The sequence below is a fragment of the Crinia signifera genome, chromosome 4, assembly GCF_055691185.1.
Source record: "Crinia signifera chromosome 4, ASM5569118v1, whole genome shotgun sequence".
Taxonomy (NCBI): domain Eukaryota; kingdom Metazoa; phylum Chordata; class Amphibia; order Anura; family Myobatrachidae; genus Crinia; species Crinia signifera.
Genome location: NC_139220.1, coordinates 196,899,259 through 196,926,625, shown reverse-complemented (window position 1 = coordinate 196,926,625; position 27,367 = coordinate 196,899,259). Strand labels below are relative to the sequence as shown.

General features: G+C 43.3%; 1 protein-coding gene across 1 annotated transcript; it reads left to right on the top strand.

The window, feature by feature from the left end:
• Positions 1-2,222: 2,222 nt before the first annotated feature.
• Positions 2,223-25,750, top strand: ASB13 (ankyrin repeat and SOCS box containing 13). Its single transcript, XM_083183348.1, has 6 exons — positions 2,223-2,427; positions 8,742-8,929; positions 12,746-12,896; positions 14,586-14,720; positions 18,624-18,815; positions 24,519-25,750. The coding sequence occupies exons 1-6, from the start codon at positions 2,361-2,363 to the stop codon at positions 24,644-24,646; spliced, it is 861 nt and encodes a 286-aa protein (XP_083039474.1). The 5' UTR covers positions 2,223-2,360; the 3' UTR covers positions 24,647-25,750.
• Positions 25,751-27,367: the final 1,617 nt, after the last annotated feature.

The window sequence follows — 27,367 nt, the reverse complement described above, 5'->3', positions numbered from 1 at the left end:
GACTACTGTATGAATAATAGATGCTCAGAGGTTTACTTATAACGGTCAAATTGTAGCTCATATAATTGATTTTAAGTGTAATTATAAATTGTATGTGAATTTTTGTATTAAATTTAATTATTTATTCATTCATTTATATTAAAACAATTTGGTGATCAACACAGTGTGCTCTCTCAATTAATTTTATTTCCCTATTAACCACTTGAGTGGTATGCCCGGCTGTGCTGCCACAGCGGGCTGTCCCGGAAAATTTCCAGGCATACCACTAAAATGAAGGTGTAAGCCAGTGGTGTCCAGGTGTGCACCACTGGCGCATCACCTGTCCAGGCACCCCTCCAGTGGCCTCTCTGCTCTCCCCTCCCATCAATCCCCCTCACCTCCAGCAATTGTACGCTGGAGCTCCCCTGCGCCATTAGTTCTAGTAATGAGCAGGCTCGTGATGTTCGGCGCGGCATGGGTCGAGTCCTCCCGAGCCGCCCTGAACATCCCAGAGCCTGCCACCTATTATAATCGTCAGCTGGGGCAGCGGCAGGGTACAGGAGCTCCGGCATACGGCGCCGGAGCAGAGATGAGGGGGTGGGGGAGTGACTGGAGGGGGGAGAGACGCGGGGGTGGCCCACAACTCTGTAGTGGGTTTTGCTGGGGCAGGACAAACCTGCCCTGGTAGTTTTGTCCTGCCCCAGCAAAACCCAACACTCAAGGAGTTAAGAGTCTTGAGTATTCTTTCTGGGAGAAGCATAATTAACCACAGCTGTGGTCAATTTTATTCTTTGTAATAATACTGCGCCTAATATTGCTATAGTTTTTGGCACCTCCAAATAAACTAGTAGATATTGTTGTACAATTTGATTTACCAGGATACGACACCACTAGGAATGGACTAAATAATAATAGTGGTCTGTGCAGGCACCCCTAAAATCCACTTAGTAGTTGACAATTTGCCAGACATTGGTGCTGCGCTGTATGAAGCCTGCTGAAGAGATAAAATGGAAGGTGATAAACCATCAGCCAATCAACTCCTGTCATTTTTCACACATAGCTGATCGGCTGGTGCATTATCACCTTTTACTTTATCTCCTCGCCAGACTTAATACATCTGCCCCATTGCTGGCTTATTGTGGCTAAGTACTACATATAGGTAAAGGGCACCGCCATGGGGTCAAAACTTCTACAATAATAGGCAACACTCCACACTAACACTTCTAAAGTCAATCAGACTATTAATTATTTTTCATGTCTTCATGCTTGCATGTAGCATGGATTCAATATTGTGTTGCAAATTGTTTAATTAGAAATTTTCTATAGATTGGAAATATGTAAGCTGGGCCCTCTTACCTCTCTTATTAGCCAGTCCTGTTTTATTACTGTTCTATTATTGTTTTGTTCCCAATTGTAAATCTAAATGGAATATACTGGAACTATACAAGTAAATTTTAATATATAATAAACTAGTAAAGGAATCTAACATAAGCCCCGCCGCAACCTTGCCCCTCTCCCACCGGCTCATTTCTGCAGCTGTCCAGCTCATCCTCTCCTCCAGACTGTCGCGTTTCTCCATCCTAGAATCTCCTGAGGAAACCGCCAGACACTAGAACAGAGAAACTTGTAAAGATTGGGAACTTTACCAGCTCTTTGCCTGTTGTAACTGAACCCCTGATTCTAAATCTAAACTAAAACGTTAAACTAAGAATGCACCACTAGCTATTTTTACTTGCTGTGTGGCAACATAGGGTATGATAGGAATGGATGATGAATGATAAAGTAGCTATTGGAGGTGCATGAGTCATGTACACATCTACTGTACGCCTGGGCAGCAGCATTATATGTTGTACATGGTAGGAGTGAGGCACAGTATATGTGAGGAAGTGCTGCTAGTGACCACACACCAATGTCTCAAGATTACCACGTTTCCACAAATCAAAGCCAACCTCTCAACAGCACGCATCCGCGTCACATTAAACATGCGCAGAAAGTAACCCTCTCACAACATGTCTCTTATATGTCACATGTGACTAAGCATATATAATTAGCTACATCCCAGCAAATTGCAAGTCACAGCCGCAAAGCCAATATGAACAAGAATGAGACTGCTGCTACTTCCCGGAGGGCAGCTGATACCGTGCAGTGCCGGCTGGGCATGATCATATTAGGGACACACGTGACGTGACGCAGCACTATACTGTAGGACTCGGGAGAAACAGCATCGGCAGGTTCCTGTTCCGGGTACCTGTATACAGCATCAGTCGGCGGACTACATCTCCCTACACGCTTTGCGCATTTTCGGCAATCCCTCTGACGTCAGTGCGATCTTGTTCGCTGTCGCTGCATGTACGACGGTGCAGCCCCGGGTTGTCGTTGTCATGGAAACTGGAGCAGTCATTTTTCCTGCCCCGGCGGCACTCAGGGGCCCCGTAATAGGAGACATCGGTAGGAAACCTGAGCATTGTGTTACTAACGTTATAACAACTGGTAACCTGTTTCATGTAGCGGCCGGGTCAATGGCTGTCCTAGTACACAAAGCTGTCACATTAGCGTTGTCATCATGATCAGCTTGTTGTTGTTAATATCACCCACTGAGATAAACAGACTCATTTTGTTCTTGTGTGTTAAAGGAAATATAGCCGCATCCATCCTAACATACATAGAGTTTAGTTGCATTTGTGCTTTAATATATATATATATATATATATATATATATATATATATATATATATAATTTTTTTCCCCTAGGTGCTGCACATATCATTACCTGTGTTGTTTTGTATTCGATTTGTTAGTTTTGTAGTCATGTTTTTTGGGCAATGCCATGGTCCACCGACAGTCGGATTGAGAATATTAAACATGATTTAAAATCCCTATTGTTTTCGGTCAAGAATCGGGAATTGGGCGATGTTAACATGTTTCCTTTCCCTGATTCCGTTACGGTTCACCAATAATCACAGCCACCAACAAGCATGGATGGTGCAGCAAGCTTGGGAACCATGGCTGGACTTGTATGGAGGCAATTCCCTGCTATAAGTGTAGATAGAAGTTAATGTAGTGAAGCAGAGGTGGAGAAGCTGAGAAGTTTACATCAGCCCTACATCGTTCCTGAACACTGCTGGATTACCAAATAATATGCAGAGTAGTCGCTGGTCTATGGGCTATGTGCCTTTTAGGCATCCCACAGCATCTCTTAAAAGAAAGTTAAGGGGTGTACACATGGTGTGATTAACTTGCTATTCAATTCGATCGAATTGGGATTGAATGGTACGGCAAGGGAAAAGCATTAGATTTGGACTATATAGTACGGTCACCTCGTTGAATATTTCTCTTTCAATGGTCCTGGTGACACAGCTCACATTGGGATGTAGGAGGGTCCAGGGGAGCCAGGCACCTATGCTAAAAGCTTTGAGAGGTAGGCTCCTCCCTCTGCATCCCAGAATCCCCAGTTAGTTTTAGGTGCCCACCGGAGTGGGTGCTATGCTGAAAGGGCTGCAGGGCAGCCAGAAGATTTAGAGATAGTTAGATATTTTTTATTTGATTTATTTTACACTTAGTCAGGTAGGAAGAAGTGTGAGGATTCTATTAGAATCCACACACTGTCAGTGCTGCAGGGGCTGACAGAAGCATGTCCTTCCTGTATACATCTTTCCTCCTTTTCCTATGATTGCCAGGGTACTGAAGAGAGTCAAGTCCCAGGGGATTGCTGTCGTAATGAGAGCGCCGGATTGGCCAAGGAGATCTTGGTACTCCAGCATTTGGAGACTGTCAGTAGAGTCGTGGCGTCTACCTCTGCAACCAGACCTTCTAAGACAAGGCCCATTTTTTCATCAGGATATAGCTCAACTAACTTTGTCGGCCTGGTTATTGAAACCGCAAAGAACAAATCGTTCTCAGAGGCGGTGATACTTACTATAATTAAGGTTAGGAAGCCGGTGTCTTCAGCAAATTATTATAGGGTCTGGAAGACGTATATACGATGGTGTGAGAGGCAAAAGGCTCACACTGCGAGATTCAAGTTGTCCAAGTTGCTTGAATTTCTACAGGACGTTTTTTCTTCAGGACTGAGTCTTCAGTCCCTTAAGGTTCAGGTTTCGGCCTTACCTTTTTTTTTTTTTTCTTCTTCAGAAAAGAGTGGCTATGATTCCGGAGGTGCCAACTTTCCTGCAAGGAATTACCAGGTTAAAACCTCCGTACAAACAACCTGTAGCAACATGGGATTTGTCTTTGGTGCTGGCAGTTCTTCAATAACCTCCGTTTGAACCGTTAAGGTCGGCTGACCTAAAATTTCTTACTTGGAAATTAACGTTTTTTGTTACCTATTTCCTCTGCTAATAGGGTTTCAGAGTTGGGAGCATTGCCTTGTAAGCCACCATTCCTGATTATTCATGATGATAGGGCTGTGCTGAGAACAGTTCCAACATTTTTGCCTAAAGTGGTTTCTGCTTTTCATTTAAACCAGTATATTGTTCTTCCAGTATTTCAACCACCTGAGAGGTCTAGCAAGAGGGACAAATTGAAGAATTTGGAAATTCCTGCTTTGCGCATTTATGTTGACAGACGGATTCTTTGCTGGTGTTGTATGACGTACACAAAAGAGGCTCGCCTGCTTCTAAACAGACCATTGCTAGGTGGCTTAGACCAGTTATTGCTTTTGCATATACTAAAGTTGGTAGGCCAGTACCTGCCAGGATAAACGCACATACCACCATGTCGGTTGCTGCCTCTTGGGCGGTGCTCCATGGGGATACGGCTGAGCAAGTATGCAGGGATGCCACTTGGTCATCTGTTCACACTTTTACCAAATTCTATAGGTTCCGTGAGTTCGCATCGGAGGACGCATCATTCGGGCGAGCAGTGATGAGTACTGCAAACCTGAGCGTACCCTCCCAAAGGACTGGCTTTTAAACGTTCCAATGTGAGCTGTGTCACCAGGACCATTGAAAGAGAAAAAGGGATTTTTGTAAAAAGTTACCGTTCGAATCCCTTTCTCTAATATGTTTAGGCGTTGTACAGAGTTAATGTATTCCAGTGGGCTTTGGAAGTTGAACTGAGGATTCTGGGATACAGAGGGAGGAGCCTACCTCTCAAAGCTTTTAGCATAGGTGCCTGGCTCCTCCGGACCCTACTACATCCCAATGTGAGCTGTGTCACCAGGACCATATCAAAGAAAGGGATCGAACGGTAAGTTCTTACAAAAATCCCACAATTTCCTTTTGATTTCAAAACAAATTCAAATAGAAAAATTGACCAAATCAAACCATGTGTACGGGGCTTTACAATCAAGTTCTCTTAAATTGTTTCCAAAAGATAGAAAAAATCAACTTAAAGGCCCCATTATTAAACCATTATGGGCCCCATACATCAGCAATTAATTGTGACAATCCTGAGATCTGGAGATGATTGCCACAATTAATTTTAGATGTGTGTGTTCCCCCTTTTGGCAATCCCAATAAAAAATGAATAGGGATCGCCAATCGATTGCTTAATCAGATTTTTAAACATGTTTAATAATCTGGTATTATCTGCGGATCTTTTTTATATGTGTGGGCATTCCCAATTCGTCTTCTTCATCTATTTACATTATGAACAGCTGAAATGACAATCGATTGGGCAATTTCCAGATATGAAGATGCAATCTTTAGATGGAAAAATCTGCCGATCACTGAAATAAATCTGTAATGTGTGGGCAAGTCAAATAGATTGTAGAATCCATTTATCTGGCCAAAAAATCACTGGATCTGGAAATCCATTAATTGTGATTGCTGATGTATGGGGCCCATTACCCTCCATAGCAGATGTTAATGGATATTGGAGGACGGGGAGCCGATGGATCTGCGGCTCTACCCTTGTGAGTAGCAATAAGTGTCCCAAGATCAATGGCTCTGCAGCGTTGTAGTAAAGCGGGAGACTCCTAAGACCGCCAGGTTATGAAAGAAGTTCCAGGGTGGGCTGCTCTATGTAATGATTAAATAATCATACGTAAAATTATATAAACAATTTTTTTCTTATGGTGTGTCCAGTGTACATTTGTTTAGTGGTATCTTCTCAGAGCATTATATTCACTTAGCAGCTCTTGGTGTTTTAAACCTCGTTTTCCCTTTAAAAAGCTGCAGGCCAATAAATGCTTGGAGTCTGGGCTTTGCGAGTGTCGGGGAGAACACACATGAAGAAAAAAAATTGTAGCTCTGTACCATTGACAAACCGTCTGGCTGGCTCTTCTCCAGTAGTAAAAATATTCAACAATGATTGTACACCATTATTGATCTCAAATCATTGATGATTGATGGCCATCCCTGACCAGTGAATAATGAAATAGTCAGAAAGCCATAGACAGCAAACTCGAAGAAGGGGGTGGTGGAGCGCTGGATAATACAATATGTATTATCCAGCGCTCCACCACCCCCTTCTTCGTGTTTTTGTACCTTGTTTTCTGGGGGCTGACCTCCCCACGGTGTGAGCAGCTAAGCTTAAACAACTCACCCAGAAGCGCCTGAAATATACTTTTCCACCTAGGTGGTTTAGTATATGTACTTTTTCCATAGACAGCAAACTATATGTTGCAAATCATTGTACTACACAGATATCCAGTTTATTAGCTAGTATCTGAAGTCCATTTGTGTTATTATTTGTAGTTTGCAAAAGGTTTTTTGTTTGTTGCCAGGAACTTGTAACAGAGACAGATGCTTGCATGCACGTCATTGCTTTCTGTGGACTAGAGGTAATGAACTAAAAGCGCATGAGCGATGAATGACAGTACAACAGTGGAAGGAAAGAGGACATGTTTTACTTTCCCTCATCCATGTCCTAAAAGCTGGGTACACATGCTATGCTTGTTAACGATATTTCCATGCATATTGGCTAATATGTACACACTATATCGTTAACGATGCATGCACCTGCGGGTAGGTAACATCCCCTCTGTCATCTGTACATGTCACTGACAGCATGACCCTGGATGTGGCCACTAAAGAATATTGTTAATGATATCATTTAATCTGTATGCACCATGGAGCTCATTCTCAATTATTCGATCCCCCGCGTGTTCACACAGGGGACAAATGGTTTTCTTGTGCGCATGTGCATAATGGTTTATGCACATGTGCAGGGTCCCTGGGCAAACGGCTTTGGCGATTTGCATAGTCGCCAAACGGAGCATTGGGGGCCAGGGGTGTGGGCATAAAAAGCTGGGCGTTCTCATGGGTGTACAGGTATGCCAGGGGTGGGCAGCTGATGTCACATGATGTCAGCCGTCGCCCTGACTTCGGCCGGAAGCCCACAAATATAAGTCAGTCTCCACTGACTTATATTTGCGAGCCCTGGAGAAATCATTTGATGGTCGGCAACCATCTAATGATTTCTCCAGCAGCGGGCATATGCGAGGGGATGTGTTCTCCTAACACGTCCCCTCGCATGGTTGTGAGTGGATAGGACAGTGGGGAGGGCAGCTATTCACCAAGGTAGCACAACAACTGCTCGGTAAGCTGCGAGCTTCACAGCTTACCGAGCAGATCAGACTGAGGGCCTATATCGCTTGCTCAGTGACTTCCAGCCAGTTCAAGGGGAATCGTTAGCAATATTGCATCGTTTGCACTGTTATTTATAGTGTATCCAGCTTAAATCCTATTCTTCAAACCATCCATAGACTGAGTCAGCCTGTTATTGACCAGAATAGAGATGTCATGTACATTGACTACAGTGATTGTGTAGTGCAAGAATGTCCAAACTATGGCCGTCCAGCTGTTGTGAAACTTTACATCCCAGCATGCCTTGCCATAGTTTTAGCATTCCCTAATAGCAAAACTTTGTCAAGGCATGATGGGTCTTGTAGTTTCATAACAGCTGGATGGCCATAGTTTGGACATGCCTGGCGTAGTGAGACCGTGCATTCTTTTTTCTATTCCCTGGCCCACAAAATGTCAATTTCTAAGAAAAAACCTGATTCATATAGCATGTAAGAAGTATTCAATTGTTTCTGTCACACCCGCTGGTTTCTATTCAAATATTTCTGCTAACTGGTGCACAAACATCATTTGAGCTTTCTACCTCTTGGAAATGGGAATTTTTCCATTGCAACCATTTTTTAGTCTGGGTAAGACACTTTACGTGTTTTTTTTTTTTTTTTTTGTAAAACTGTTTTATTAAAATGTTTTTTCAAATACATTTACAGTTATAGTTACATGGCATTCAAACTTAACACATGAGTTGAGTATTTATACAATTCGTGGATACAAAGGTGATATTACCTCCATCAAGATGTTTTCCAACTCAGTGAGCAATAATAATCGTCTAATTGAAGTGTGTTCGGCGTTAACCTACATAACTGTTATAGTCGAGGCACCTTGGGAGGGTATCATGTTTATAAACTACTTCTGGATTTACTACAACAAAGTAGATCTATAGAAAGACCGAGTGTGCTATATAATACCATGTAACCACCTTGCATCAAGAAACATTATTTTGTAGTAAGGGAAGATATGGGGGAAGGGATAGATCGGGGAAAGGAAAGAGCAGAACAGACCGGGGAGGGGGAGGGTAGGCAATCAGTACTCGGCTATGTTCTATTTGTAAGAACAGAGAATTACTATCATTAAATAAACTGAATCACTTGTATTTCACTTTACGTGTTTAAACCAGACATTAATGAGAACAATTTGGAGAGATAAACGTTTGAATACCGCCCATAGGGTGTGTAACATATTTTTCGGCAAAGGTTCCATTTTTCAGTTTATCTTATTGTTTCGTTAATTTTTGTTAAGGAAACTGGGCAGACAGGACACCAATTCATGATGCTTCAAGACAAGGACAGACACAACAGCTAAAACAACTGATTGATAGTGGAGTCTGTGTTAATCTGGTTACGGTGGATTCCATTACACCACTACATGAAGCATGTCTTCAAGGCCACCTTCAGTGTGCGCAGCTGCTGCTTGCTGCTGGAGCACAGGTTAGTAACATGGTAAATTATTTTATGTAATGCAGGGCATACATTATACAATTAAGTGGGTGATACAATAGACAAAACAGAGTAATGCTAAAAAAAATGAATATCTTTAACATTGGATCAGTTGAAAAATACATTTATTAAGTAAATCAATAAAAGACAATGAAAAACTTGTGACATATGGCTTAAAAATGTATTTTATAACCCCATTAAATCCTGACAATGCATATATCCTGCTTGTTCCTATATAACTCAGTCCTCCTTGGGGACTAAGGGGGACATTTACCAATATGAAAAACCTAGTTTTTCGTATTGGTATTTCCCCTACGGCTGCATAGACTGTTTTAGTCGTATGCAAAGTCGTGTTCCGGAGTCGAAATTACAAAGCAGTCATATACGACTGCTTTGTAACCCTCCGATGGTGTAACCATTCGTATTAGCTGGCCATATATACGGCCGCTAATACGAATGTTTCTAGCAGTCTGCACGGATCAGTCAGATCCGTGCAGGCTGCAGAGTGTAAAAAAAAATAGAAAAAAAAATAAAAAAATCGGCGTGGGGTCCCCCCCACAGCCGAAACCAGCACCAGGCTGACGGAGCCTGGAGCCGGTAATTAAAAATCAGGGAACCCGACAAATAGGGGTTCCCCGATTTTTAACAACCAGCCCCAGGCTCCTGCTCTGGGGCTGGTTCCCAAAATACGGGGGACAAAATGACTAGGGGTCCCCCGTATTTTAAGAACCAGCCCCAGGCAAAACCAGCCAGCAGGGTAATGCCACAGCCGGGGGGAGACTTTTTATACAAGTCCCCCCGGCCAAAGCATTCATCCCTACCGACCAAAGTCCCCCCGGCCAAAGCATTCATCCCTACCGACCAGTCAGCCTGGCCAGGGGCCCTGGGGGAGTGGGGACCCCCCCAATGAAGGGGTCCCCCCCCTCCAGGACTTACCTGACCAGGCTGAAGCCTGGTACTGTCCCCGATGCCCCTGGGCGGTGGGCATCGGGCTGATTCAAGTGTAAAAAAAAAGATGAAACTATTGTTTTTTACTGTGGCACTACAAGTGCCAGCAAGCTGGGACTTGGAGAACCACAAGTCCCAGCCTGCTGGGCATTAAAGGGCCCGCTGGCACTTGTAGTTCCACAGTTAAAAAAATAGTACAATAAACACACACTGACACAATGAAAATAAAAGTTAAATACATACATTACATACATACTGATACTTACCTTTCTTGATCCCGTAGGTAGCCCTGGTCCTGATGTCCTGTGTCGTCCTCCAGGTCCATGTCGGCGGTCCGTGTCGTCCTCCAGGTCCATGTCGGCGGTCCGTGTCGTCCTCCAGGTCCATGGCGGTGTCCGGGTCCGAAGAAATCCATGTTGGAGCTGTGGAAGGAAATCCTACTCACCTGGTCCTGTGCTGAAGAAGTCTTGTCTTGGTCCGCCGTAATCCAGGTAATCTTCATGCTGTCGCCGGTCCCCGCACTCTGCATCGCACTGAGGAGAGATGTTTCCTCCTCGGCGTCTGCACTAAGAATGAATTCTGGCCAATCAGGAGCCGCCTAGCGGCCAAACAGGAGCCGGCTCCTGATTGGCCAGAATTCATTCTTGGTGCAGACGCCGAGGAGGAAACATCTCTCCTCAGTGCGATGCAGAGTGCTGGGACCGGCGACAGCATGAAGATTACCTGGATTACGTCGGACCAAGACAAGACTTCTTCAGCACAGGACCAGGTGAGTAGGATTTCCTTCCACAGCTCCAACATGGATTTCTTCGGACCCGGACACCGCCATGGACCTGGAGGACGACACGGACCGTCGACATGGACCTGGAGGACGACACAGGACACCGGACACCAGGACAGAGGGCTACCTACGGGATCAAGAAAGGTAAGTATCAGTATGTGTGTAATGTATGTATTAAACTTTTATTTTCATTGTGTCAGTGTGTGTTTATTGTACTCTTTTTTTAACTGTGGAACTACAAGTGCCAGCGGGCCCTTTAATGCCCAGCAGGCTGGGACTTGTGGTTCTCCAAGGTTTTTTTATTATTTATTTAATTTTTCTATTTTTTTACACTGAAGCCTGCACGGATCTGACTGATCCGTGCAGGCTTAAAGCAAATACGACAGGGAAAGCAAGGTGTATTTTCCTGTCGTATTTGCGTGGGTGTTTTACACCACTTAGCAGCCGTATTATCAGTACGGCTGCTTAGTACATCAGGAACCACCATTCTTTTGAATGGTGATTCCTGTCGTATCCTATCGATGGTGTAGACATTCGTATTTGTAAATACAAATACGAATGTTCCATCTTTAGGACTACGAATTGTTGTATTTTCGGGATTGTAAATCCCGAAAATACAAATTCGTAAAAAAAAGGTGTATTTCTGCCTACGAATACACCTTTTTTCTACGAATCCATTTTGGTAAATTTCCCCCTAACTGTTGATAGTGGGACTCTGTGTAATAAATTACAAAGAATGAAATGATTTAATAGGTCACCACCTTGAAGCAGACCAAACTTTATATGATCGCTGGAGTATTTTGAAAGTTCTCTGCTGTGAAAGCAACCTCACTAGATGGCAGATTTCCTGGTATGGTGGTGGTATCTTTGAAATTATATTCAAAGTGTCCCAATGGCAGAATGTGGAGGATTGTTTAAATGGTCAAGCAGATGTAAGGCAAATTGTTGGGGGTCCTTTTCAAATTGTTGGGGGTCCGTTCAGCCAATAGTTTGTACCTGTGGGGGAAACACCTAATAATGGTGGATAGGATGCATTCAGCATCCCAGCGGTTGGAATGCCAGGTGACCGGTGCCAAAATACCAACATTAAGGAGGATGCAAACACTGGAATCCTGACTGCCGTGATGCTTGTCATATGCTGAGGCGGGTTAGGGTTAGGCCATGGAAGGGGGGGGTTAGGTTTAGGCAATCGGGGAGAACTTAGGGTTAGACTGCTGAATGGAGGCTGTGGGGAGGGATGGTTATGGTTAGGCTCTTAGAATGGGGTGTTAGGACTATGCTGCGGGAGGTTAGGTTTTGGCAGCTGAGAATGGGTGTTAGGCACTAGCGGGGAGGCTTTGGGTGAGGCTGTGTGCAGGGAGAGTGCAAGTATACTTATCTGACCTCTGTTGGGATGCCGGCATTGTTATTCTGAATGCATCCCCACCACCAGATATAACCATCTTAACTACTACCTGCGCCGTTGCAGTGATCAGCAGGGCGCAGGCATGTACAGTGTCCGGGTAGCCGGCACTTATGCTTTGTCTTCCAGTGCCGACTTCTCTGCCTTCAGACTGGCACAGTAAAATGGCGTGATGTCACATGTGCTACATCGCAATGAATAATAAAAAGTTTATTAATATTTTTTGTTTTGTTTACTGCAAGCGCAGCACAGCCACTGCTATGAAAGAAGGTAACTTACAGGCTGGAGTACGCAAATGGGCTGGGACTGCAGTTCAGATAAACACTCTGATCCACTAAGCGTTTATTTGATAAGTGTGTGACCCCCCCGTACTCAAAGTTATTTCTACCTCGGTGTGACATCGTTCTATGGCATCTGGTTGGGAAGTTTAAATATTAAATTGTACTTCAGATGGGACATTCCAATGCAGGAGCCGTTTATTGGCAAATACAATAATGGGACCAATCAGCTAACAGTGGTTGACCGACCCAACGATTGTATAGATGTGTACCCAGCTTTAGGCTATTCCCACCTGTGTGTATTATTAGTGAAAGATTGTCAGAATTGCAAATAAGAGACTTCATTTTATGTTGTTGTATTTACATCTCCAATCCAATATATTTGGGCTGTTATATAGGTGGATGCCAGAAATATTGATAGTAGTACACCCCTCTGTGACGCCTCTGCTGCTGGCAGTGTGGAATGCATAAAGCTGCTCTTGGACTATGGTGCTAAAGTGAACCCTCCACTTTTTACTGCATCCCCGCTTCATGAAGCATGCATGAGTGGTGAGTGACATCACCCAATGTTCTTACTGGGACTGTCTATTTACACAGTGTTCAATATCTGCATTTCTTTGTCCATTATAATTGGTGAAGATTCATTGTACAAATAGCACAACTACATACTTGCTGCTATTCTTTAGCTACAAAAGACACTTTGTTATGGCAGGAGCAGAAAAAGTTATATAGTGGTATCACATAGGAGCATATGAATTCTAGGGGCCCGTTTATGTGATCCTTTCAGACGAATGTATTACCCTGCAGACACAAGGACAGGGGCTCCGGAAGCAGCCGTTTCCTGCGCTCTGCTTCGCCAGGTGCCGGGGGTCTGCACATGCGTGGTTAGCACTGATCCCCCCACCCGCAATTCTGTTTACAAGAGAACAATACTGTACATCTTCATTCTACTTAAAATACTTACCAATGCCATGTTAAATCCATTTATCTGCAAGTGGAGATAGTTGCACATTTCTCAGGCTATGAATCGCCTCTAGTACTGCATACTGTATCATCGATAGGCATGCTCAGCTATGGACTCTGCACAATAAAAATAATAACAAAAGCCTTTTGCAAAATAGTTTCACATACAACTCTGAATCACGTCATCATTGAAGAGCCAGGCAGGAAAATGTAGGGAATAACTTTTTTTATTCTATAGCATCAGGGACATTGGCCCCTATCTGGGCTATTCGGATCCCCCACGCGTTCGTACAGGGGAGCGATGTTAGGTGCATACGCAGATGCATTTGTGCGCATGTGCATATGCTGGGTGCACGCACCCAAGACTGGGGACGTGGGGCTGCGGCGGATAGTTGCGCCCATGGGAATGCCCAGCGTTTCATGGGCATTCCCATGAAATCGCTGGCCATTCCCATGGTAATCGGCCCGTCACGTGGGTGCCGTGGACGGGCAGCTTACATCACTGGATGTCAGCTGCCCGACCACTTCCTGCCAAATGTCCACGTATATCTAGTAACCTTAGATATGCATGGACCTTCCAAATCATTCGATGGTCGGCAACCATCGAATGATGTGGGTCTTCCCCCCACAGCCTGAGAGTGGATGTTTATGTTAAAGTTAGGGGGGGTCGCATACCGGCATTTGGCGATCGGCGTCTGGTGGACTCGCAAGGACTCAACCAGAATAACCCCCATTATACAGCTTGATAGTAAAGGCCCATACACAGTAGGCGATTTTTAGCTGAAAGCAGCTCAGTGTTGTCATTTGAGCTGCTTGCACCTCAGAAGCCACCCAGTTTGTATGGCCTGATGATGAGAGGTGAGCGCTGATGACTGTTTACCATCGAATGATTTTTCCCCTGCTGAACGCGCTAAGTGAAGGCCGTGGGGAGAAGGAGATCACTGATGATGTCAAAGTGCCCTCCCTCCCAACAGCCGTGGAACGCCGTCAAACGCCCGCAGGGTGTCAATCACCCTGTTGCGAGCCACGGCTAGTCTTCACTTGCTGCCTATAGTCAGATGGCTCGTGCATGTGCACCCCTTACCATATGCATGCATGGGTGACCAATAATCTCTCGGGCTGCGAAATTGCATATTTGTTATATTGTTAGAATGTCTATTATGATTAAATATTGGTGCCCCATCTGTGAAATTATTATCTCACTCTAGAGAATCTGTTTTGAAACGTTAATCCTGATTGTGATGTTTTCTCAATGGGTGATACTTTGTTTAACAGGAAAACAGGAGTGTGTGAAGCTTTTAATTGATGTGGGGGCAAATCTGGAAGCACATGATTGTCATTTTGGAACTCCTTTGCATGTGGCATGTGCAAGAGAACACTTAGACTGTGCCAAAGTTTTACTCCTTGCTGGTAGGTGGACTCTTTTGCATTACATCAGTACCTTAAGACTCTTACTCACATATGTCCTTGCACCATTTTTTTCAGCACAGTCCAAGGGGTCGATCCTATTAGCGCCGAAGGGCGCAAGGTGCCGTTTAAACACTAAAAATGGCACCCGAATTAAGTCGATCTCGCACCCTTCCCTAGGGCAAATTTGCTTAAAATTGCTCGCACCCCAATGAAGGTGGCACTGCTAGGTGCAAATGGAATTGAGAACTAGCACTTTGACCTAGCTGCGCCCATGGGAATGTCCCAGCATTTCATGGGCGTTTCCATGCAAACACTGGGCATTCCCATGCAAATGACAACATGACACAAATGCTGGGGGCGGGCAGCTGACGTCGCCGGATGTCCGCTGCCTGCCCTCTTCCCATACAGGAAACACGCAAAGCTAAGGCAACAGAGAGTGTCTTAGTTTTGCATTCACCTTCCAAATCATTACATGGTTGGTGACCATCAAATGATTTGGTCCCTGCACCCAAGGCTGTGAATGGATGTTTATGCAAATCATCCATTACAAGACATGCGGGGAACCCAGCGAGGGGGGCCCGTGCGGGCCAGCGGTACATCAACACGCAACGCTGCAAATTTTGCAGTGTTGCATGTGGACCAATATAAGGTCCATAATGTGCTCAGTTTTTGAAGATATAAACAAAAGATGTGCCAGCGCTAATATAGACAAGACGGCTCTCAAAAAATATTATTTAATAATTAGTATCACAATGGATGTACATCTATCACAAACAAATATGAAATAGGTATAAAATATATATACATATAAATAAAAAATTAGCAATTAGATAAAAATGAATATCACAGGGATATATAGGATTCTAGATTGAGATCTCCATCATGATGGTTTTTAGTTGAAGAAATATGGTTTTATATTACCATCCATTATGTCTCCTGGAATTAGTGTATGTCCAGAGCGCAGTGACCCCAAAAGTCCTTGGATGCCCTATAATTTCAAGGGCTCAAGCCTCCCTATTCGGCGTAAATTTCCTCTTGTAACTGGATAATTAGGAACAGTGCAGATATCCCATACTTTATAGTCCAGATGGAAACAGGAGTGGTATAACGTCGGTGGGAGAGTGGACTGGTCACGCTGGATGGGTGGGTGAAGATCCAAAGGCAATTTAGTAGCTCAACGCGTTTCCCCAGATAGTGGCTTCCTCAGGAGTATAGGCAGCGGGTATTCCGGTGTCTGGCTGGCGAGACTCCTAGTCATCCAGCAGCGCTCATCCTTTCACTCTGGCGTACACCACATTGCTGCACTCCACTCATCCTGACTGCTTCACTATACACATCTCCACTGCCAAACCTACAGGCTGCAGCCACGCTTACACCACCCAGTTACTAAACATTATCGCTGCCACCTTGTCTGTTGTAACATGACTCTCAGCAGCCAATTCTGACATCACTTCTTCCCAGCCTATCAGCAACACCTTAACACTATAAGGATTCTGAGAGATGACTTTTGAATCATCAGTGCAATGATGTCTACAGCACAGTAGTATCTTGGTTCTGCTCCTCCGATAGCCTGTACATCAGACCAGTGCTTTTTCCATTCTCAGCACTCCCTGCTGTTTACTCTGCGATTACCTCCATTGGTTCCAGACGATCTCCAGTGACTTTCTAACTTAATAGCTATACCTTGTGGGTTCTCAAGTCCATCATGTCACCATCGGTTCCAGCCGATCTCCAGTGACTCTCCATAGCTTTCTAGCTATTCCTTGAGTTCCTGTATCACCATCGATGTACCATTGGCTGCAGCCGATCTCCTGAGTTTCCTTGAAAGCTTTCTAGCTTTCTCAGCGGTCATCAACAAGTCTCCTATTCACTGTCAACTAACCATCGTTTCATTATTGGATCATCTTCTGCCTTTACCTTCACTGCTTACCGCTTATCACCCAAGTACCACTGGCTTCTTACAGTCACCAGTCGGTGAGCGTCATCGATATCCGCCACCATTGGTGCTCCAACCATTGATACATTGTCATCATTGGTGAACTCCCATTGTACCTGTGTTAGTGGTGCCTCCAGTGAGCCAAGCTACTTATCTGTAGTGTTCATCTCATCATCCAATATTACATCGTTGTCCAACATCGGAGACTCCTAGTACTGCCTTCCAATATCTTCAGCTGTCAGCATTCCTTTGGTTCCAGCCGATACCAGTCCTCCATTGGTTACACTAAACTCACAATTGTCATCCAGATCCAGTCCCTTCTAGTTCTCTCTCATTGCGTTACCATTGACTTGTTACTGTTCACCAAGCACATACTTACCTTTCCAGAACTCCAGTATTTATAGTCATGCCTTCGAGACCGGGACTCCACCTCATACTGAGAGGTCTTCCCATTAATGTGGACAAATCTAATAAGGAATCCTAACTTCCTTTGTAACTCAGGGGTAGATTTATTATGTGGCGCTGTGGGGCATATGCGCTATCCCCGTGTGCTAAAGCAGGGTATAGCGTTTCACTTCATCTATGACACCCGCGATGCGGGTGTCTAACGTTCGGCGCTATGGGGGAGGAGGGGTAACGTATATACTTTAGGGGAAGTGGGTGCCGGCTTAATACCTTATTTATGAACATCCTTTGTGGCCACACGCTGCTGCTTTCGTCTCTTGTACATAGCACTGGATTTTTCTGGCACTGTGTAGTAGTCTAAACCAGTGGTTCCCAACCCTGGTCCTCAAGTACCCCCAACAGTGCATGTTTTGCAGGTCTCCACAAAGAATAACAAGTGCTGTAATTAGCTCCACCTGTGGATCTTTTTAAATGTGCCTGAATAATGAGTGAACCTGCTGGGTGACCTGGAAAATGTGCACTGTTGGGGGTACTTGAGGACCAGGGTTGGGAACCACTGGTCTAAACGGAGGTTTTTTTTTGTTCATTAAAATAAACTTTATTGGTCCTCCCCCGGCTGACACAGGTTTCTCTCCCCGGCGCCTGCTTGTCCCCACCGTGCGATAGATGTATCTGCGCATGCGCCAGGTACACATCGCCAGACAAGGTAACTGGCGAATGCGCAGTATTTAGCAAAAGGGGGAAGCGCACATACGTTATGGGAGGCAGCGTATCCCCAGCAGTAGGGGATAATGCACTCCCATAACGTGCACACAGAGAATAGTACATTTGGGAGAAAGGCAGGTTCACTTCACCACGATAAAGTGGTGAAGCGAACCTGCACACATAAAGAAACTTAAGCCCCCGTTAATAAATCTACCCCACAGTTCCACGGGTTGAACCTCCAACAGAGTTTAATCCTCAGGTGTGACATTTTGCATGTACTGTAGCCCACAAATGTTAGCCTCATTTTTACACTGCAATTTAGATTTCAGTTTGGACACACCTGACCCAATTTTACTTTTTCTCTATGTTTTATCTGCCCCACCCACAGTGCTAAAATCATATGGTTTGCCTATTACCAAAGACAAAACACAGAGATAGCAAAGCACACATTGCAGGTGCATGGTGGTGCGCAGTGATGTGAGCTGAGCAATCCATGGTTAAGCACGTTGCTCAGCACCGGCTCCCCCTTCGCCCTGTGTGTATGGGGTTTTACACAGAGTGTATTTACAAAGATAATGTTGCAGTCAGACAGTATCAGAAATGTGGCAGAAAAGTGATGGCCGTTTCTTAGCTGTGACTGGGAGGTGACTAGAAGTGCACTCAAACATTGGCCCAAAATATAGGCATTAGTGGGTTAAAGAGAAATACCTGAATGAACGGCTGTAAATTAAGTAAGACACTTATTCTGAACTGAAAAAAGTTACATGGGTCTAAAGTTTTTTTTAAAAACTTTTATAAAAACTATATTTAAAAAAACTTGTGTGCATTAAGCTTATGTTTTTTTCGCTTATTTTAAGGAGCTAACGTGAACGCAGCAAAGCTCCATGAAACAGCTCTGCATCATGCTGCCAAGGTGAAGAACAAGGACCTCATTGAGATGCTAGTGGAATTTGGAGGAAATGTGTACGCTAGGGACAACCGTGGAAAAAGACCCTCAGATTACACTTGGCAGAACAGTCCTACTGCTAAATGCTTTGAATACTATGAAAGTAAGTTCTCTCACGTACCTGAAAACAGTTTATTTTATGCAAACTGTTAAGATTGTCATTATGTTATAGTGTTATTTATTCTAGAAGCACATGGTATGATATATCATAACATTTTTGTTCCTTTGTTGCTGCATCTGCAATGTTTATGCTATATGCTTTCTGCTTAGTACACCCCCTCGATGAGGAGGTACATTTACTAAGATGAGGATTCTATTGAAGATAGGATGTTGCCCAAAGCAACCAATCAGATTCTATTTCTTATTTAGCAACTTCAAGAATATAATGATAGAATATGATTGGTTGCTATGGGAAACATCCCATCTTCAGTAGAACTCCCATCTCAGTAAGTGACCCCTACTTGTGGTCCTTTTTGCAGAGAATACTGCATGGAAATCTTTAACACCTTTGTGATCTATGTATTGCCTTTGGACAAAAGGAAGTGTGAAATGTTGTTTTGTTTCCCTGTCAAGTTACATGTGAGATTATATATATATATATAGAAACAAAGGATAGGAGGTGCACTTATGACACTGGTGTTTAAACTTTTTCATTCAATAAAAAAGAATTTTTAAAAAACAAATTGACATTTATTGGGTTCCATAAGTCATCAGCTTTTTCACAGGTGTCAAACGAAAGATCCGCAGCCCAGCGCGTTTCGTCCCTCAGGACTTCATCAGGGGCAATGAACAAATCTCTAGAGGTATTAGATCCTCTGAAAAAATGACGGGGATGGTATCTAATCGTTGTTTTTAAATGCGACAGAACTTTTCTGGGTCGCCGATTTTATAAAAAAAAAAAATTCCAATAAGATGCTGCAAGAAGGTGTTTACATGCGACAGAGATTTCTTAGGCCGCCGGTTTTGCATATACTGCACACATAATTTCAACAAGACGCTGCAGGGTGTAGTCTAAAAGTGGCAGAGATTTTCCTGGGCCGTCGCTTTTGTATGTGCTGCATAGAACGGAAATAGCTTTTGACTGTAGACTTTTGTATCCAACGGAACTCAATAGAGAGATCACTGTGTAGCACAGGTCCTTAGAGAGCCACTTTTAGACTACACCCTGCAGCGTCTTGTTGGAATTATGTGTGCAGTATATGCAAAACCGGCGGCCTAAGAAATCTCTGTCGCATGTAAACACCTTCTTGCAGCATCTTATTGGAATTTTTTTTTTTTTTATAAAATCGGCGACCCAGAAAAGTTCTGTCGCATTTAAAAACAACGATTAGATACCATCCCCGTCATTTTTTCAGAGCATCTAATACCTCTAGAGATTTGTTAATTTCCCCTGATGAAGTCCTGAGGGACGAAACGCGTTGGGCTACGGATCTTTCGTTTGACACCTGTGAAAAAGCTGGTGACTTATGAAACCCAATAAATGTCAATTTGTTTTTTAAAAATTCTTTTTTATTGAATGAAAGTTTAAACACCAGTGTCATAAGCGCACCTCCTATCCTTTGTTTCTATGTTCTTCCCTGTACCTTTTTAACAGCAAGGTTCTATAGGGGTGCTGCTCTCTTTGGCCTGACGAAAATGTCCAAATAAAGGACATTGAAACGTTGCACCAAAGATCTTGTGTACAGTATTTCTTCTTCACGCCATGAGTGCCGCACCACCAACCCGCAGTATATATATATATATATATATATATATATATATATATCAGGTGTATTGGCGTCACTCTGGTCGGGATCAACGATGAATCAAATAAATGCACACAGCACCATGATTTAGCAACGTTTCAACTCCTTTATTCTGAGTTTTTTTCAAGCCATAGTTCATAATACAAAAAACGCTGTTTAAGTAGCACAGGTGATTACACAAGACACCTCCCATATCCGGAACGCAGCCGGTGGGGGTGACGTCATCCAACAGCCAAGACATAATAATACAACAAATACAATGAAAAATACAACATACAAATATAGATAGAAAAAGTGCAAAAGGTGTCAGCATATGCTGACCATATAAGCAAACACACTCACATAAAATATCAATCAAAAAATTACAAATGCTAACAATCCCGTCAATAGAAATAGTGCAGTCAGATGAATGTAAAACTCTGTGACAAATCACACGATATAAAATATATGACAGCCAAGAGAATGTACAATAAATTCTGTTATAATGTGACAAATAAAGAGCGTGCGTGGGTTAAAAAGCTAGATGTTGTTATAAATAGCAATGTAAACCCAATGATTCATTCAGGCCTCTAGGAGCCAGGGAATCTAGCCGAGTGATCCACCTGGACTCAAGCCTTAGCAATAGGTTTGAACGATCACCGCCGCGTACCAATGGCGGTACATGATCGATTATACGATACCTGAGAGTCGCTATACTATGCTTGGCTTGCACAAAGTGCCTAGCAACTGGCTGCTCGCTTCCACCAGAGAGTAAGGCAGCTCGGATTGCGCAGCGATGCTGCGCCATCCTCTCCTTAAACGTGCAGCCAGTTTTGCCTACATAGATGCGAGAACAAGGACACGTGATCGTGTAGATGACAAATTTAGTACTACAGGTAAGATGATGACGAATCTGGAATTTCTTGCCTGTAAAAGGATGAGAAAAAGATGGTCCAGTCTGTAAAAAACTACATGTGCTACAATTTGGACATTTGAAACATCCTAAACGGGGTTTACCCAAAAAATGAGAGGTGCTGAGTTTAGTTAGTTTAGAAATATCATTTTTTAGCAACCAGATCTTTAATGTTGGGCCCCCTTTTGGTAGCAAGGCATTAATCTAGAGTTCTGCATGGTCAGTATCAGATGTAATAATCGGCCACAATTTTTTGGCCGTCACAACCGCCTTAGGTGTTAAATGATTGAACTTATTCACCCAAGCATGGTAATTAGATGCTTTCTCTGAGCCTCTGCTACTATGTAGCTAGTGGAGGGGGATTGCCAACACTTTCTGCCTAACTGTATTCAAGACTGTTCTATCATATCCGCGGTCAAGGAACTTTAACAGCATCAAATCAAGCTGTCTAATCCCTTCATCGCGGTTGGTGGACAGTCGTAAAGGACGTAAAAATTGTGAACGGGGAAGCGCTTTCTTCAATGCTATTGGGTGGGCGCTAGATGATAAGAGCAATAGGATGTTCCGTTAACAAGGCTTTAAACACTGCCTTGCTAATTAAACCCTCCCTGTACGCAATGCCCAAGATGCCATCAAGCTCTTTTTTGAAAGTACCAGTAGGATCCATAGTTAGTTTCCTATAGATGTTGACATCAGACAGTTGACGATCAATCTCAGCTCTGTAGTCGCCCAAATCTTGGACGACCACAGAGCCGCCTTTATCCGCCTGGCGGATTACTATATCAGTGTATGATGCTAGAGATTTTAAAGCCAATTTCTCATCAGCAGGACTGACACTTTCCAACTATTATAAAGATAAGAAAATCCCACGCGGTTTTCGAATCAAAAACGCACCTACGATAGGGCGTTTAAACGTTGACTTTTGTAAAAAATGGACTGCCATTTTAAATAAGTGTTCGTTCGATTTATTGCTGTTAGTAATTGAGGATACTAGGAGAGAGATGAGAGAAAATTTGCTTTTCTGTGTGAAGCCCCGGGAGTTAGGCTGGGACCTGCAAAACAACCCGGCACTCAAATGCAGATTAAAAGCCGGAATTTAGGTGCTCTTCTGTGGTATTACTTGCAAAAAAGTGGGGGTTTGCAGGTGCACTATGCATGCATTCAGGGCCAGTGCCACCACTAGGCAGCTTTAGGCATTTGCCTAGGGCGCCGGCCACTGGTGGGCGGCACTTGGGAGCCCCTCCTCATGGAGCCAGTTGAGAGGTAGTGCCGCAGCAGCACCCGCACTGTCCCCAACCCCCTTGGAGCCAGGTGAGTGCAGTGGCGCCTGCACCACCCCCAACCCCCATGGAGTCTGGTGAGCGCAGTGGCGCTTGCACCATCCCCACACCCTGCCCCTGGTGGAGCGCCTTGGCACCTGCATCCCCTTCCCTTCCCCTTCATCCCCCCTGTCGTGGAGTGACTCAGCAGCCGCATCAAACCCCCCCTCCCCGGAGCAGGTGAGTGGCGGGCGTGAGGTGGGGTGCTTTCCCCCCCTGCCTGGGGCGCTGCCGTACCTGGCACCGGCCCTGCATGCATTGCTGCTAACATATATATTTTTTTTTATATTTGATCTATGAGGCTGCTAGCCCCTGCTCAAATACATTTTAAATGTGTAAAATACACAGTATAGAACAGGCATTCCCAACCACGGTCCTTAAGGCACACCAACAGTGCAGGTTTTAGTGATATCCAGGCTTGAGCACAGGTGACTTAATTAGTACCTGAGTGATTCTGATTAAACCATCTGTGCTGAAGCCTGGATATCACTAAAACCTAAACTGTTGGTGTGCCTTGAGGACCGTGGTTGGGAATGCCTGGTATAGACTGTTGTGTATTCTTACACACCTGACAAAAATATCTAGGTAGGGGGGCACTTAATTTAAAGGAGGGGACTCCTGCTCTTTGAAATGTGGTTACCCCTGATTTGATAAATGCCAGGTTGTGGTGAGATCATTTTGACAACGAAGAGGAAAAGGCTGTATAGGGGAACGCACTGAAAGTTAAAACGTAACTTTTATTGGTTATATATTTAAAATGCCTTATATCATAGTATGGAGCTGCACATAAACAGCAAAAAATATTGGAAAAATTAAAAATACATACAAGTTACACACGAGATGAGTGATGAGACAAAAAGATAAAGAAATAAGTGTTGTAAAATACACAGATGTTGGTTAGGGAGGAGAACTGCAATATAACAAAGATTGATTCTCTATTAAGTTATAGCTCCTAGTCTTGTGTGTCTAAATGTTCTGAGAGAGATACCATTGGGAGTATGATATTCAATTTTATGGATACAGGATAGTTTTTAGTCTCAAAATTGAAAGTGATATTTGGCTCTTGTGATTAGTACATTATAATCCGTGGCATTATACATCGTCCCGTTGCATTGGGTATTCCTCTCTCACTGGTTCCTCAATGACAACTGACCGATGTTGGTGTAAACTTGATTCTTCACACAGTGTATAATATTGTGTGGAAATATCACTCACACTGTAAATGTGGGTAGTCCTTTCTCACAAGTTCAACCGTGGCACTTGAACCAGTGTTTCATGTATGTTTAATACAGTAAATATATTCCTGGAGAAGCACCCCCTCGGTATAGATATAAATTTGGGGGTCTCTCTTGCTATATTTTTTCTTAATAAGGTTGTGCGGGTATATACTCAACCCTGTAAGGGGTTAATCCAAATGTGGTGAGATCATCCCTGGTCTCTGGACTCCCAATACCTGGTGATCAAACTGATCCCTATGCTTATCTTTTATGTGGAAAATAGTTTGAGAGAGGGGACTCCCTCTCTCAAACAAGGATGTCCTAATTTTTGTACCTTTTACTGTGGGATAGATAGACTTTAGGTCACTATCCCAATTTTTTGTTCTTTTGTTGTTCACACATTAAAGGTCCCCCCCCCGCCACTCATCATCTGCCATTTTATTATACAAGAAGTTGACCAGTAAGACATATCATCCGCTGTGATTAGATTAACATTGTGCAGTATGTGTAGCCTATGTATTGCTGTACAATTCATGTATTTAAATAGTCAAAGGAATGACCCTGTGTGAAGTTTTGCTGTATGGAATATTGTATTATCTGAACCTTGTCATTTGAATGTGTGTTTACTTCCAGAGACTCCCAGGACATTATCTCATCTCTGCAGGCTCAAGCTCAGAAAGACACTTGGTCAAGGAGCAGTGGAAAAAGTTTACAAATTAAATATTCCACAAAGAATTAAAGACTATCTTGCTTACAAGTAAACCCCAAATGACATCACCTTAAATGGTTATGGTACTAAAAGTAACACAATCTATGCTTAAGGGGTAGTCTGTATAAATGTGGCTTAATCTGAGTTTGCAGCAAAGCAAAAAAAAAAGGAACTTTGTATCTGGTCAAATTGTATTGAAAACATTTCCTTTTTTGGGGAAAACCAATTTATTTTCATGGCCGCGCTCAGAGAAAAAAGTTATTAATCATACCCTATTCACATTGCAAAGCAAATGACCAGGTCAACCATATATACCTGGTAATTTGCCTTTCAACATGGGTCATTTTCTAGTGTGAAAAGGCCATTCCAGGAAGACCAAGGAATAAAGCAGGAAAGGAATGTCGACCTGGGTTGACTATTTTACACTAAAAAAGGACCGGTGTTGAATGGCAAATTACCGGGTAGAAAGCTTGACCCAGTAATTTACCTTGCAAAATGCATACCTCCCAACATGACCCTCTCCAGGAGGGACACAATGCTCTGCTCCTGGGCTTGGCCTCTTAATGCATGTTTCCCATCACCTGTGGGGGGCGAGGTAATTGATAAGAAAGTTGTTCTACCACAGGTGATGGCAATCATACATTAAGAGGGAAGTGCAGGAGCAGAGCATTGTGTCCCTCCTGGATAGGGTCATGTTGGGAGGTATGAATATGAATGGGGTATGAGACTGCACCGGGGAAAATGACCCTGCATTCAAACCAGCATACCCGGGTAAAAGCCATTTTTAGACAAATCAGTCTGAACAAGGTATTATCCGGGATTTGGTTTTGGCTCCCTCAGATCCCTGATTAATGATGGCATCAGGTCTAATTGGATAGCCCTGGATGTGGGGGTTACCATAAATAGGATACCACTCCCTAAATCTCTCTGAACATATGAAATCTGAACCACCTGGCTTTGCCCAGGTGGACAGTTTTGTGTGGCTTCTTGCTCTGCTCCCAACTCAGTCAGCTCTACCCTCTGTAATGAATGCAAAGAAGGTTCGTAGTTGGATATGATCATTTTTTAATCCATTCTTCAAATACTATGAAGACTTAATGTATTCACAACAATTTACAATCCATGATAAAAGCATCAATGGTTGTCATATTTTTTTTGCAAATGTATATCCTTAATTTATTTTTAATTTATAGACTTTTATTTTTGTAAAATATTTAATACTAAATATTTTATACTTTTTGGGCGCTATCATTATATATGCTAGTGATAGGAAATTCATGACTTGATGAGCACTAATTAGCTTCTTGCAATATAGATGTGACAAGGAACTACAGAAAACCCAAACTTCATGGCAGTCTCTAGTTACACACATAGGCCCTTATTCAGATCTGATCGCAGTACAAATTTGTTCTCAAATTGGGAAAAAACATGTGCACTGCAGGTGGGGCAGGTGTAATGTGTGTGTATAGAGAGAGTTAGATTGGTATGAGTTATTATGTTTCTGTACAAGGTAAATACTGGCTGCATTATTTTTACACTGCAATTTAGATTTCAGTTTCAAATCACCCCACCCAAATTTAACTCTCTCTGCACATGTTACATCTGCCCCACCTGCAGTGCACATGGTTTTTCCCATTTTGAGAACACATTTTTACTGCGATCAGATCTGAATAAGGGCCATAGATGTTTAGAGATCTCCCTACAAAGCTGGCAAAAACCTCTTTCCTTCATGACGGGCACATATAAAGTGCTGCAGCTATCCATCCAGCTCTTTTCAACCCCATTTCTCCCATTATATGACCGGTAAGTTTAGATGTCACAGCTAGCAGAGCTGTAATGAGTTAATTATGAGGATGCTGAAGGATCTCTGACATTCTGTTTAGTGCTGAGTGAGAGTCATTTAAACGGGATCTATCTCATTAATAAGTTATCATCCAGTAAAAAAGTCAGTCTGTTATTTAGTTGAATCCTTCTAAACAAAATCAGTAGTAATATTAAACCATATGCTGCAGTGGGATTGTGCCACCTATAAATGATGATATCAGAATGAGATAGAAATCCACTAGAGACAATAGACAGCACATCCAGGTAAGTGTTTCACCTGTTCAGTACACCTCAGTATACCTGTTCTACTCATCTGATTTTGTTTAAAGGCCAATACACACCAGAAGATTTTCATTTCAAAAGACTTTTTTCAAAATCTCTGATAGATATATCTTTCCCGAAAGTAGTGCGTACACACAGAGCTATTTTCCCAAAGAGCAAGAGAATTTGATGAGGTGAAAGACTTTGCTAAATATCTTTCATATACAAGGCTATTTACATAATGGTCTGGGTTTGAATTCCAAGGGTGGGAGCAGGGGCCATTTTATTCAGTGCATTTCTTTTCTTGATGCCTGATTGACAACTGATCGCTGGGCTGCATATATTCAGAACCCAGAGATCGGGTACATGCCGCCTCACCCAAGGAAATCCCACCCATGTGCACGGCTATGATTGTATTTGCAACCGTGCACGTAGGGAGAATTCTGTTCACCTGCGCCAACAGTGTATACTCTACTGCCATAATAAAATTAGGGTTACCTCCTTTATTTTGAGAGATACCCTTACAATGGCCCACCCACAGACCGCCTCTTGACCCGCTTTATCATTTTTTTTTATATTTGCTAATATTCTATTCTTGATTTTGCACACCGTAATGCCACACATCGTAATGCCCATCACATGTTATGCCACACACTGCGATGGCTATTACACATTATGCTACACATTG